This window comes from Leuciscus leuciscus (assembly GCF_965113295.1).
Source record: "Leuciscus leuciscus genome assembly, chromosome: 12".
Lineage (NCBI taxonomy): Eukaryota > Metazoa > Chordata > Actinopteri > Cypriniformes > Leuciscidae > Leuciscus > Leuciscus leuciscus.
The window spans coordinates 11,731,821-11,746,956 of record NC_138736.1 but is presented as its reverse complement, the minus strand read 5'-3'; the positions used below and the strand labels follow the sequence as shown (position 1 = coordinate 11,746,956).

Here is a 15,136-nt window from a genome sequence, read left to right as displayed (position 1 = left end):
GTTCTTTTTCTTATATTGAATACAAATTTAACTACTTGGCTAACTTACACTAAGCCAACTACTTTATTTTATTTTATTATTGTGGCATGTAGCATGTGAGCGGCTTTAGAAAAGGCAGATCTCTCTACACAATTCACATGATTTAGTGAGTTACGCACCAAAGTTTAATACTTAGTTGTAATACTTTTGGGTTCGAAGCCCAAATCCAAAATATGATCAATATGCTTGCCTTAGAAAGCACCATTAATAAGCACATCATAGAAGATTGCAGAATAAAATTAATCTCAGTAGCATCTACATACTATATAAATGCAAATGACTCAAATTAGCAGCTCTCTTATCAGTTTTGAACTCAAAAGCCCCCAGACATAAACCATTTAACCACTAGCTCTGCTCATCTAGATTAACAGGAATGATAAATTTTGTAATTAAAAGCTTATTTCATTATTATGGTACTCCTTAGCAAGAGGGAAAATAAGACTCAAACTGCAAGGTCAGTAGTCTCCCAGGTGATAAATTGGGTATAATATGGTATAAGGTGTAGTGACTAACTGATATATTGACAATTAAATGGATAGTTCACCAGAGGCCCTGGAGGAATGTCCTCCTCAGAAAATTGTCAATGTCAAAAATGACATATTGGGCCAAACATCCAAGCTCTCTGACCTTCCCCTCCAGCCCAAGGAGGTTGCCTCAGTCCCGGGCATAGTCAGATCCGTTCTCCCCTCCTCTGGAGCTCAACCTCGGATATAGACTGGCAGAAAACGGGCCGTCAGGGCCATATTTAAAACGGGCCGTCAGAAAACGGGCCGTCAGTGTTGGTAAGCGGGTGACAAGGTGGACTTTTAAACAGACTACATCCAGGAAGGCAGACCAAGGGAATGGCACACTTCAGTCCAGAGAGAGTGCACTTGTTCCAAACCTGTATGAATTCCTTTCTTCTGCTGAACACAAAAGATTACTTTTTGAAGAATGTCGGTAACCAAAAAGCTGATGGGCCCCATTGACTTCCATAGATTTTTTTTTTTTTTTTTTTTTTTTTCTATCAACTGTTTGGTTACCGACATTCCTCAAAATATCTTATTTTGTGTTCAGCAGATGAAAGAAATTCAAACAGGTATATGGAACAACTTGAGGGAAGTAAATGATGAATTTTCAGTGAATTTTCATTTTTCAGTGAACAGCAGTTAAATCCCTAGTAGTTGGTGTTCTGTTGGTTGCTATTAAACTTCAAGACTCTTCACTCCCATTTCTTTATATCTGTATAAATTAAGTCAACCCTAATGTTGTATTAATGCATTTGCCAGACACTTATCCAAAGCGATTTAAATTGCATTCAAGATGCTTTTTTTTTTTTTATCACTTGATGCATTCCCTGGGAATCGAAGTGTTGCTGGCACCATGCTTTATTTGAGCTACAGGTGTGCAACTTTGCTACATCATCCACATTATCACACGTCTCTACAAATTGCCAGCTTTTATTGGAACATATCTACTTGCAATGTAATTTCAGTCACTACAAATTGCTGTCAATGTGACATCATTATGCATCACTGTATTCTTAAAGGCATGGAAATTGCTTCTATTCACCTTATTTCTTTCTATTAATCTCCCTTTCAATTTTTAATGGGTATGCGATAAAATATCCATCACACCTCCAATTTACTCCAATAATATTTTCAATTCACTCTCCGATACCAATGGCAATTGCACTAGATATCCGACCATAATTCTCAGTGAAAAGCTCTGATCTATGGAGAGGTGACTGAGTCACCACTGCGTCTGCCGGCTGGGTTTGCTGCAGGGAGGCTGATACCGAGGTAACAGGATGGGTAATTAGGTTGGAAGTCTGAGTCTCGCAGAAAGACCCCCTTGCCCTTCCCCTGCTAGACTTTCTTCAATCCTACTAAAATTAGAGCTGAGCCGAAGGCAAGACACAACAACCGTAGAGGGTCAAACATGAGACCAGAGAGAGGAAGAGGAAGAAAACTGCAGGTTGGAAGGAGAGAATGAGCAGGCGATGTGAATTACTAAGACCTGTATAGTAGAGCGAGAGAAAGGAAGGCAGAGACAGCCTGCGGTGGTCAGAGTTGTGACTAAAGCGCAAGGGACGTGTGGGAAGCCTACGGCTCGGTAAAGCGCACACTTTCCCACCCCCACACCTCCTTTCAAGGCAACTATTTAACATAAAAATTGATTTATATCGAGCCCTAAATTGCTTCCGAGGGATTCGCTTCCCTGGAAGCGCAAACAGGGGTCTAGAGTCAAGTGCGTGAGCTAATGAGGCCCAGGGTTTCCATGTGAACAGGCAAGAAGAGGAGCTGCATGCACGGACATGTCAGCGCAGACCACAGCGGTGACCTGTGACAGACCGTTGTGTTTAAACTACATTCCCAACAAGTAGCGATCTTTAAAAAGGTGATTCTGGGGTTAGCTTGAGGAGGCGGATTTGCTTGGAAACGCTAACGATAAAAAGAATAAACTACATCAACTGCAACAACTTTCCACATGAAAATGCTCCCGAGGCTTTGCTGCCATTTCAGTCTCACTTCGAGCGAACATATTGGCAGCAGACCAGTGAAGAGGAAGGATGAGAGCAGGCGGATTTGTACTGTCGGCGTGGGTTGTAGGTCAACATGAGAACAGTTTCCTTTTTAGTCATTTAACTTTGCCAGACTAGGCACTGAAAACACAAGGATGGAAGCAATTACTCGTCTATAAATACATAGAAGATTCAATGCTATGGTTCTTCTGCAAACACTGTTTATCACAAGGAAGACATGATACTTGCTCTAGAACTTAATGCTTGTTGAGCACAGCCAAAGGGCAGACTGGCGCCCACTTTCCTTCAAGCTGCGTAGCACCCTGCAAGTCTCATTGATTCTCATCTGTTGCATCAGATACCTGAGCGCACTTGCATTAAACACACATTCCATTAAAACACCACAATCACTCAACAGACCCTGCTTACATCAAGGTTTGGTCCAAACATAGTTTTCTAAGTGCCCGGCCCGTGAAAGCACATCCTCGTTGTGCATTAAAAGTATTCAAGACTAAATGGGAGTCTTTAATTATTCATGAGGGCCACACAATGCAGATGTCTTATTTATCCTCACTGGTATCAGCAACCAGCAGGACAAGTAGTCATTACGCAGATTGTCTGATTGTTGCTTGCACTTTCAATGGAAGTCTATGAGGATTCCATACAACAGCTGCTCCACGGTCATCCTTTACAAATGCATTTCTGCTGATTTTACAAACTTGAGGTACAAGCCAAAATTATTTTCTGTGGTAATCAACATCCAACTGATGCCGTCTATAATAGAACTTAACCATATTAAAAGCATAGCTGTATTTGACCATAAATGTTCCTTTAACCAGAGAAATCTGGAGACCCAGGATGTCTCCTAAAAATCACCACATATACCCTTATATAGTATGGGTTCCCACTCTTTTTCAGTGATCATTTTCAATTTCACCAGCAGGAATAAAAGACAAGGATCATGCCCTAAAGTCTTTAAAAGACGTACAGTTCATGACCATGACAACTCTAAAATCAATTGTTTTTTTTAATACGAGTTATACTTACATTATGACAATTGAAAATTTAAACTTTCATTCAAAATTGGAATGGGTTGTATAGCCTGCTCACAGAGTTCTGCACTCTTGTGAAAACTCCCATTATAATCAATGAAGCTGGCTACACTGCACAATGAATCTCTTATTTACATGTTTACACTTTGTTGGTTATAATGAAATGATTCTGAACAACTTGAACACCTCTGATTGGTCATTGCACTCAGGTGTTCAACACTGGGTACAATGCTTAATGCTGCAAAAACATTTTATACGGAAACATTTGAAACTCTTCAGTTATCACACAAATATGAACGGGAGTGTCTGAAAGCAGCCACCTATCAGTGGGTATACCAGATTGACCCAGTACTCTGTACCACCAGCACTGCAGAAAGGCTGGTATAAATATTTTTATTTTAAACTTCATTATCAACTTGGTACCAAAGAACTGCTACTTTTGCCAACAATTCGAACTAAATAAAAAAGCCTGTGTGCCTGCTGTAAGCTAACTGTTGCAAGGACCTACACATGACTAAACATCATCCAAAATACTTCTCTCACGTGTCAAGACTCAGCATCTGTGAACAGCACTTTCTGCTACAAACAATAATTGTTTCATGGTGTTATAAACTACTTTCTCGGCTAAAGAAAAACACAAGAACATGATTAAAATAATTATTTTACATGCGTTTTCCAGGACTGGAAAAATAAAAAAAAATCCAGATTTTACAGCACGTGCCGGAACCCTGTTTGAGGGGACAGCCATTTGTAGTGTCTGAAACCATATCCACATTATCGAGCGCACTCATTCAATCCCATAGACAGTGGGTCTCCAAGAGCAAGGTTGAAGGTTTTAGGGCTAAAGACAAAAAAAAAACTGATACCCAACATGAAATATTTAAAAGCTAAATGGCTTGACAAATTAGAATCGGTTGATACAGATAGTAGTTGACTGAGTGCATTGCTTTACTGTTTGAGCTACTGCACATTTTTATTATAGAATAAATAATTTAATATCACCCAAAGTTGCTACATGCAGGAAACTACATAGACAAAAACCTTTCCCGATTACCAACAATGGCAACTAGATTTTAAATTACCGTTGAACATTGTCGCATTTGCGTTCATTTATTCAGTCTAAAAACCCGAGGAGAACGAGCTATCAAGAAACATGAAGACATAAGCTTTGAAAGAGAGACAGGAGCCAGGTCTAGAATTAATTTTTTTATTTTTGACATTACAAAATAGGTAAAAACAAATGCCAATTTATTAGGTATTCTCTTTGTAGTAGTACGTAATAATTTGCAGGCTGTGAGCGCACGAGTGCTTTTGGATACACCAACTTCCAAACAAGTTTGAATAACTTTCAAAAGTGAAAAATTCTGTCCGCTCCCTTAAGTCACCGAAAGGTTTCTACAGCCCCAAAGGCATTAGTTTGCTTCTACAGAAATAAGGCCAACAGCTATGCTGAAAGACGAGCACTTCAATAAGCTTAAATCCAGTTTAGCTGCATTGAAATACAGGCTCGTCAATCTCCTTAAGAAAACAAAAGAATACAGACTCCTGGCACTTGTATTTCATCACTAATCCCAAGCAATTCCCATGGTTTCCCAACATTGTTTTAGGCGTGTCTGCTTATGTGGATGCTGGAAAACATGCAATGGAATGTTACTTCAGCGACAGCCAAGGTGGAGGTGTCCAACGCTTTGTCCTGGAGGGCTTCGGATTACTCGAGCCAGATTCCACATGGATGGATTTAATTCATTTTCATCACAGCACATTGAGAGAGACCTTTAGGAGGCTAAGTTATTACCAGCATTTCACACTGAAGGAGGTGGCCAGCAGCCATGGTTCTCCAGGACATGAGCCAGAAAACATCACAACTCCTCCCTGTGCACTCAAAACCCTGATTCCCTGGAGAGTGTATACTGGTTAGGTGTGAAACTAGCAAAATAGCCATGCAAGAAGACAGACAGACATTGATGTGAGCATTTAATTTGCATTCGTAAAGCCATGCTTCCTGTTTTCAGCATGCACAATGTGTCGATTTCTTGCACATTACCCCAGAGGTATTTTCCCAGCAGCTGTAAGCCACGCATGTCCAACGCAAACAGATATGACTGTAAACAAAGACCCATTTAGTACACACAGTTGGGTTGGGTTGAGCATTTCAATCTCCTTGAGACTTCGAGTTTCTTTACCCCCTAGCATCTGTCCAGAAAATAAATATTCCCATTATCTGCTTTTGCGATTTCTCATTACGGTGAAGCCCGCATTCACATCGGTCAACCTCCTACCCACATGGACCCATTGTTCGACACCACTTGAACAGTGGCTGATGCTTATTAAAATCTGTGCTGAGGACAGATTTGTCTCTAATGCAATAAGGCATTAGTCCTGTTAGCCAGTCGGCAACCAGTGGCGGCTCCGCGGGGGACGGACACACTGTCATCGGCGGTAATTGGTCAGAATGACGGGCTCGAATCATACGTGTGCTGAGGGGAAAAAAGATGAAAGCTACAGCAATACATACTGACAGTGGCATGCACAAAAGCCATGCAGTGCTAAATTCAGACTCAGCACAGCAAGGATTAGAAAAAGCTGAATTTATGGAAAGCTCTCAATTAGGGCAAGAAAGACCTTTATCCAGAATTTAAGGTTAGTATGATTTAGATCAACAGTTGCACTGTTGCAAACCCCTGGAGATTTTTGTGTTTGGCTCATGAGATGGAAAATTCAATTGTGATTCACACAAACTGCAAGAGTTCCGGCAGCTTAAACCCATCCAAACATATCTACTCGAGAGCAAGACAAAAATTACCATGGCAATTAAAGGACAAAGTCTTTGCTAAGAGATAGGGGCTGGACAGCTCTAAATTAGCATGTACGTTCCTCCGAGCGAGGAACTGGGGAAGACATGCTTGTCTTGCAGAATAAAGCGGTTGAGTATTGTCTGAGGTAGACATTTGGAGAGCTCGGACAGAATTTTTCGAGCTTGTTAAAATGATTTCTTGGCCAACATGAGCAGAAGGTCAATTTAAAGATGAACATTTAAAGTTAAGTGTGCTTAGAAAGCACTTGAGGTGAACAGTAAAAAACTTTTCAGTACAGAAAAATGACTTTGCATAACCACTGGAGAGCAGATATTCACAGCACCAGACCTCAAGACTTTTCAACCCTTCTAAGAGGTTGCTGGTCTAAACTTTAGCTGACAGGACCAGCGATTTCTGCCATTCCACCCCGTTCAGAAGCTGTCCAGTCAGACCGTCCATGGTTCCATAAAGACTGCTGGTGTTCAAAGGTAAGATTGCTCTTACACTGCAAACAAACACTTGTCTTTTCCTGTAGGAGAATTATAAATCAATCAGCAAAGTGACCAAAAGGGGGAGGAGCACACGCACACACACAACTGAGCCAAACATCTGATTAATCTTGTATGATATCACAATCACATTAGGCCACTGAAGCTACCAGTAATTACTGAGCTGAGTACATAGTGGAAACCGGAAGCAAGCCCATTAAGGCAGTGCAACTTCATACCATTGAGAGCTTCTTGCAGAACATGAAGATTTAGAAAGCTTTGACTCATCAGAACAGGAATGGACTAAAACTACAGAGAACAATAGAATAACGAAAGGATAACTGACCTGGGGAGAGGTCTGATATTCTTGTTTAAACTTTCCATTTCCAGGAATTTCCAGGCATCACAACCTGAGGGAAGAGAGAACACTATGAGCGAACAACCAAATATTGCTATGATAAACTATATTGTATAGAATAAACTCATGCAATCTTCCAAGATTGAGTCATGCAACTCAAGCTTTCCCAGGTCACATTTTCAGGTAGGACATTGAGTTTTTCAATACGTTAAACAAATCGCAAAAGAAAAAAACAGGAGCAGCATTACAAACATAGATGGATCTAGATTTGACACTGAGCACTTTTAGCATGAGTTGCATTACAATTCTGCTCTAGAATGTTAGTACACAAATATTATTATAAGCAAAATCTATTACTGCGTGTTTGTATATTTTTTTCCACTTTACTTTTATATTTTTAAACGACTGAATATTTTAAATCATTGCACGCCGTCACCAAATACTTTTAAGTAAATAAATGTAACATTACTCACAAATTTAGGGTTAGGGTTACCTTTACAATGCTGCACTTAAGTTTAACAGTCCTCTCCTGCCCTCTTTACTAAAAGCAGCCAACGTGTCTTTGCATCAGACTTGACAAATATGGCCCCTGCAAGCTTAACTTTTAAATTCAAATTATTTCAGGCTATAATACATTTCCCATTCTGAGAGACCAAAAATAGAATGTCATTCAAGAAAAGTTTAATACATACCCAAGCATCGAATGCTTTAGTTCTCTCTATAGACATTAGGAAGCTATCCAGGTTATTTTAAAGAGCACAGGTCTTACCTCTAGGGTCCTTTTTAAGTATAAAAAGAGAGAGAAACATTAAAGGTGTGCTTTTAATTGTCAGATCAAACACTTTAAACAGACTCCTTTAGTGTAGTTTACGTCTTCAGACTACATGCATTGTTTTAAATTTAAAATCTGTTTTTGAAGAGGAAGAATGATTGGAACCGAAGGTTATGAGTTATTTAAAAAGGCCATTTCAGATTTTATGAAGACAAAGAAAAATAAACCAGGTTAAAGTTTCATAAAAAACAATCTAGGCTTTATTGACAACTGCTGCAAAACATGTTTTGGACAGATTTAGTTACCTATTTAGGCAAGCTTACACATGTCATTCTGCATTTTATGGAGAGGATACAAATACTAAATGGCAGTAAAGTACAGTTTGGATGTGAGTTTTTTTCTTTTTCCTTTTTTAAATTATATACAATAGTCGGTTTTAGCTGCAGTATCCCTTTACATAAGAAAGAGATGACCCTTGTGGAGATTGTTGTCCAAATCCTTTTTTTAAAGCAGTTTTTGCATGCAGTTTATATAGAATTGGAGGCATCCATGATAATCTGACTTTTGATTATTATGTTTTACATAAGTAGCCAAACATGGGTTATTCTACAGAACAGTTTTGAAGAGTAACATCTTATTTTAACAAATTAAGGATTTGAGGACATTCCATCTCAACAGCGTCTAATTGGGCTATATTTCAAAACTCTAAAATACAAGGAAAAATATTGAGGCCTAAATCTACATTTACAGCTTTTAAGACTATTTAAATCAAATGAGGAATAATCAATGGCTGTTGGAAATACCATTAAAGACATTTTGACTTTCAGTAATTTATATTCCTTATTACAAAACAGACATTAAGTTTAGGATCTATTTGATATGCTAGTATTAAACAGAATTTTGAAATGTAGCCTACATGGGAATCTGCAACTGCACCTCAGCAGAGTTTTTAAGGTAACACAAATTAAAGTGGTGTCCTGAGACACAAAAAGTGGCTGTACAGTTGTTAGGGTTTACCTTCCAACTAAATACTTTTTCCAATCATTTGACAAACTTTTACCATCGACAAATGCAAAAAAGCAAGGGTAGGTATGAGCAGAGGAAAAGATATTTGCAAAAACAAATAAAAAAACAGCAATGTTTAAACTTTAATCCCTTCTAAAAGTTATATCGATTCTTGAGGCATTCGAATGCCATTCCGTCAAGTTTCTTTAAAGTCCGGAGTAAAAAACACAAAACGAGAAAAAAGAAAAGAAAAAGAAAAACGAGAAAAAAACAAAACAGACAATTACTTTTGTCGGGTAGCTTAAAGTGTGAGCTGCCACGGGAGACAGTTATGGCGACGCGTTGGGTGACTTTCCGCTAGTCAGACTTAGTATCGTCCATAGGGGGGTTCCCTGAATCCAGGCTTAGTCGGTCTCTGAGTGGGAGCTTTTCCACCACCAACAGCGCGCTGTGTCCCGTTCCAGTCATCTTGAGCTACGGGAGCAAACACAACAGTGCAAAAAGTTAAGATAAAGCAAGCAAACAATGGCTTACCAAGTAGTTTAAACAACTGAGCTGCCACAAAGCCTCAGCTTAAAAACATTACTGATCAAAATACCAAGGCAAGTCTGTGTTTGGGTGGTTTTAAACTCAAATTTACAGGAATTATCCAAAAATAAAGGTACCTGTTCTGTTACACTAGCATTATCAATTGTAATAGCTATAACAAAATCTCACCCTTTCATTAACTACAATAAATGTTTGAAACCATTATCAACTGCACAGTGAAAGATCAAAAAAAAATAAAAAAAATATTCAAAGGCAAAAATCTTACCGTAGTTTTCATACCCCTCCTGTGTCTCTCCATGTCCATAATCATAGTACTCTGGTTCTCTGCAAAAAAAACACTGTTCAAACTAACTCAAGAGAAACAGGCCTAAATTTCCAAAAATAACATACTAAGCCAAGCACATTGTGCTTTTAAGACACTGGGATGTTTCCAAAAAGCCTCCATAAACCCCAATAATTATAGGCAAAGTTGATCTTTTTGAGGAAACTTGGACTTTCTAAGTCCCAAACCAGCAGTAATAATATGTGTTCAATCAACTTACGCTTGTGGCTGGCTGTAGTAGCTGTCATAGGATTCATAGCCTGGCTCCGTGTAGCTCTCGTCATAAGACTGAGGAAACGGAAAATACAATCAGTGCACTCAACATCTCCAAAGAAAACTCAGATTATATTTTCTAATAAAGAAACATACATAGTCTTCGTATGAGTCTTGGGCCGGAGGGTGCGGGGCTGGCGGAGGGGGCATTCGCTGAGACGGGGCGGGTGGACGGGCACGGTTGGAAGCTGCTCCTCTGGGCGGCTGGGCTGATGGTCCACCTCTACCTGCAGGAGCTCCCCTTGCGGCTCCACCTCGAGGGGGACCACCACGGCCACCTCCACGTGGGGGCATACCACGACCCCTGCAGGAGTAAAAAATTGTTAATCTTCTACTCACCTAAATCTACAAAAAGTTATCATTGCATTAAAAATCAGGTTTAGCAGCTCAAACTAACAGTCACAATGAATAATAAATAGGTGTGTTACCTGGGTGCCCCAGGAGGAGGAAGACCGCCACGGCCTCTGATGGGTGGCCCTCCTCGGCCTCTACCCCCATGTTCCTGACCCCCATTTAGATACTTCATCTCCATGAACTGCTCCTGGCAAATGTCATCCATCATGTCCTGCAAGACAGGCACACAGCTCACTAAAATGTCAACACTACAGACACTTCACAAGAACATCCGTCTCAGAACATAAATGAAAATAGTGGTTTCTACAAAATCCGATGCTTAAAGAGCTGGACAACAACTATATTTATCTCTTAACAATGAAGAACCAGCATTAGGCCTTGAGAGACACAAACTTGCATAGCTCACATGAGGCCATTAGAACAGGGCACAGAAGTTTGTTCTCAAAGGGGAAACATTGTTTGGCAAAACCTTTCAGTCACTCAGTCCAGCTACAGGAGTGAGCACAAAAACAGCCGATTTATCAGATTAAATATTAATCTGCCTCCACGGGCAAAGCAAGTAGAGTTACAGTCCAACAACGCAGGCGTTTTGGACTTAAACAATGGCCCATTTGGAATTCATAAAGTCACAGCACTATAAACAAAGAAGCTTAGACAAAACACATTATCAGCACTTCACTGCAAAACATGATATCTGGGCTGCCTTTCTTGAATCCAGAGCATATTTCAGTACTTACAGGGAACAAGAACTTTTTGATCTCCTCCATGGCATGAGCCATGCGCATGTACGCCTCAGGAACAGGAGCAAACACCTCGATGAACACATGAAGCTCCATGGACAAGTGTGCGTACTTCGGCTCTCCACTTTTTCTCAAGCCATCCTCCTGAAGAACAAAAATAAGTTCAGCAGATCCAATTTACTCTGAGTGGTGTCTTAACCTTCACTCACACACAGCAAGACAACCAAAACGTGATGAATCAAATAGCCTAAAACCATCCCTTTATTTTTTCAAGTTTAAAGCTACCTTAGAAAAAAAGTTATTCTTGCAGCAATCATTCATACCTTTAAAAATAACCTCAATAGCACTTTACCTTGGTTTTGTCCCTCATGGATCCTTTCCCCAGCACAGAGATCTTAGCGCCCGTCTCCTCCTGCAGTCTCTTGATGGTGTTCCCCTGTGGTCCAAGGATCTTTCCAACAAAGTTAAACTGCACAAAGCAACAGAAAATTAAATATTAAACCCACAGCATTTGAGGAAATCTACAGCTCGTAACTTAGCCTGACTGTACTTGTTTTCAAGGACTGAAAACTCAATAGTTTTGATCTTCCTGAACAGGACAAGATTAAATGGAATGCAAACAGATCAAAGGCTGGAGTTGTGCTCTCCTCGACACCAAAGCGAGGGGTAACATTAGGTGGTCTGTGAACATGCATGAGGACAACTAAAATGGGAGGGCACATTTTTTTCCCGGGCGACAGCAGAAAACGTCTGTTTTGTGCACAAATCAACAAGTGACACTCAACAAAAAGAAAGAGGAAAAATTCCAATATTTAAATTTATGGTAACAGCAGTAAGAGGTGCAGCTGACAGGGGTGAGACAAAGGTCATAAATCAAAGATCTAACAGACTCTATAATCAGTCATGCATGATCACATACCAATTTGATTCATATACCAAAAAAAGTTAAATTCAGCCAATTTCAACTGATCTGGCAAGCAAACTTTAAACACGAAAAGTCAAAGAAAAACACTGCCATGCTCTCTAAAACAGCAGAGGACTCAATCAAACGGTCTGATCACCTCTGGCAGGAAAGCGTTCACAGGACATTCACAAAGAAACATGCATTTCGAAAATATCTTAAGCCCCTTCATGACAAATTACAGGCCTTGGCAATCAAAGGTTTGCAAATTTGTCAAAATGCATCCCTGGGGATTGTAAACGTACCATTTCACTCTAATAGTGCTTTCCAAAACAAATTAAATTCTATAAACAAGTTCTACTTCGTCTCAAATGTTTGTACAAATCTAATACCTCCCAAGAATCCTCAGGTAACCTTTGCTTGCGATTACTGAGGTGTTACACATTCCTTCAACACCAGATCGGAAGCAGCACACATGTAATCGAGTAAATCGGCACAGCAGACATGTTCCTAAATACCACAATGACACTCACCTTAGGGTACTGCTTGACTGGTATGAGAACCCTTTCCTTCAGTTTGATGTTTTTAGTCGTAAAGAGGTCCAGGTAGCTTTCTGTATCTTTCTCGGTATCCCCATTTTGAACCCTTTCAATTTCTAAAAAGCACAAGAAACATTATTAGGCATGATATTTGAAGACACTTTACCAACCAACTAAAATACATTTTCAAACTGATTCCACAAGACATTAGCACACATTTCTTGCCTTCCACATTAGACAAGGTCAGAAACTTATTGCAGAGTTAAAATCAGCAAAAAGCAGTTTTGCCCCTTTTAAAATTAAAACCCAGAGTATGAATGCATCATACTCAACAAGGATCATACATTCACTGATAACATACATTTGTTATGTTTCTCCTCATAACATGACATGCTGGATAATGATTACAAATGTATAGGTCTGAAATATTCTCCAGGTCATTTTACTTCAATGGCAAATGTATGCCTGAGACTTAAGTGTTTGCTTCAGTTTGCAAAGAAAAGTGCTTGCCTCAAAGACACTGGGAGGAAACACCAATCAATAGACTCAGCTTCACTAGGGAACTTTTCAATGCAAGTCTGATGCTAAACACTGAACATTTACACGCCTCCGCAAATGTAACTTATGGAACCGATCTGTTGATATAAACCACAAGATACAGTTAAACTCCCACTTCACTGATGATATAAGACGTGGTGAAACGAGGCCAGGAAAAGACATTTCCTACACCAAAAAAAAAAATCCATTTCATCTCCAGATGCAACACTTCCCACACTAAAGGCACATATGGTTAGGAACATGGTTTTTATTACTACGACAAATCCCAAATTTAAGATTTTCAGCCGGCTTCAATTTAATTTCATCGGGCTTGGACGATTTCATCTAAAGCTTTCCAGATCTTTCCGTCTAGACAAGCGCGATAAGCGCATGTAGGCTAGGACTGGATGTGTAACGTTACAAAGAAACGCCACGTTGACCCATTAGATACAGAGCCCTCATTACAAACAAACAATAATGTTAAGTACAACTTTTTTCTTTAATTGTATTGCGATATTGTAGCACGACTCACTTAAATCACGACTGTGTAATTTTACATTGAATATGATCAGTTTCAACAAAAAATTAAGAATAAATAAGTATTGTAAAGTTGTAAAAAAAAGAAGAAAAAAATCTGTTATTTGTACACTTTCGGTTAAACCCAATCCAGCACGCGGCTCACAATGTACTCGAGCGGAAATGGGAATGCTGCCCGGGGGATGACGGGGTAAAACTATACAGCATTACGGCTTTCGACCGTGCACAGTGGAGGATGATACAAATAACTGATATCATCCAGGAAAAGTAGAGTTTTTCCCTCCGGGGGAAAAAAATCTTGAGCTACACACCGAAAATGTCTTCGACAGCACGTGCCTGGTTCGAGCTAAGTACACGAACCCCCTTCCTCGCGCACTGAAACGAGACTTTGTAACGGTCGCCCTCCGTCCCACGAACGACTACAGTCGCTCCGCTTCCCTCCAAACAAAACTGCTATTTATCTAACTTGCATCCCGAAAAGTTACTCGGTTACACGTGCATGTCTCCCTCCTTCATTTTGACAATTGGCTTTTACCTGCTGATATAAGTTTCGTGGCGTGTGTGAACGACGCGTCCAGGGTGTCTCGTTCCGCCAGCAGCTGCGGGAGGTATTTGTTCTCGCTCTCCATGTTGAGTTTGTAAGTAAATGAAGATTTAAACACCAAACGTCCGACGGTGAAACTATTTTAGTATCCACGTCCTGCAAGAGGTAATAAGAACACACGCGTGACTGCTGTTGAAGACAGTGGTGAGTCGCAATGGCTCCTGTTCTCCGCGGTGCGGCTGGAAACAGATGAACAAAAGCTTGAGACGAGCGCAAATGACTTGAACGAGCGGAAATTACGTCACGAAAACTAGACGTATGGAACCGCCCACTTTGATGTAAAAGTTTTTAGAATGTCTATTTTCAAAATTGATTTTGCTTTGGGTAGAGGCTGTCTGTCCTATTCATTAATTCACACACTAATCATCTAATAATCTAAAATGTCTGAAATTACATGTGTTCATTATGAAGTATATTAAATTACACACACATAACAGTGCTGGACTGGTCATAGAAAAATGATCTATGTTCTTTCATTAAATGTAAGGCTGTTATGCATGAATTAATATGCTGCTATGCTGTCTGGTTTTTGGAGACATCCACAAAGGTTTGCATAAGCTTCTGGGCTCATCTAAGTGGTAAATTATGAAGGGATAGCGCACACTACATAATGTAATGTTTGCTGCCCCCCTCTGGATAAAAAATGGAAAATGAATTACATTCAGGTGTTGGTGGTGAAAAATTTGGACAGTATTGATATGGCAAAATTGTAAACATGACAAATTTGCCTATCCATTGAACAATAAATTATAATATAGCAATGGCTTA

General features: G+C 39.8%; 1 protein-coding gene across 2 annotated transcripts; it reads right to left on the bottom strand.

Annotated features, from left to right (window-relative positions):
• Nucleotides 1-4,787: 4,787 nt before the first annotated feature.
• Nucleotides 4,788-14,583, bottom strand: khdrbs1b (KH domain containing, RNA binding, signal transduction associated 1b). 2 transcript variants are annotated; one of them, XR_014210370.1, is made up of 11 exons: nucleotides 14,300-14,583; nucleotides 12,685-12,806; nucleotides 11,603-11,719; nucleotides 11,248-11,394; nucleotides 10,585-10,721; nucleotides 10,253-10,460; nucleotides 10,104-10,171; nucleotides 9,827-9,885; nucleotides 9,300-9,486; nucleotides 7,224-7,287; nucleotides 4,788-6,918 (listed from the first exon to the last, which is right to left on the bottom strand). XR_014210370.1 is itself a non-coding variant. In XM_082185247.1 (9 exons), the coding sequence occupies exons 1-9, from the start codon at nucleotides 14,391-14,393 to the stop codon at nucleotides 9,380-9,382; spliced, it is 1,059 nt and encodes a 352-aa protein (XP_082041373.1). In that variant the 5' UTR covers nucleotides 14,394-14,583; the 3' UTR covers nucleotides 8,239-9,379. The 2 variants fall into 2 exon arrangements, 1 of the variants encoding a protein (XP_082041373.1); XM_082185247.1 differs by lacking the exons at nucleotides 4,788-6,918; nucleotides 7,224-7,287 and having other exon boundaries at nucleotides 8,239-9,486.
• Between the last annotated feature and the right edge of the window lie 553 nt (nucleotides 14,584-15,136).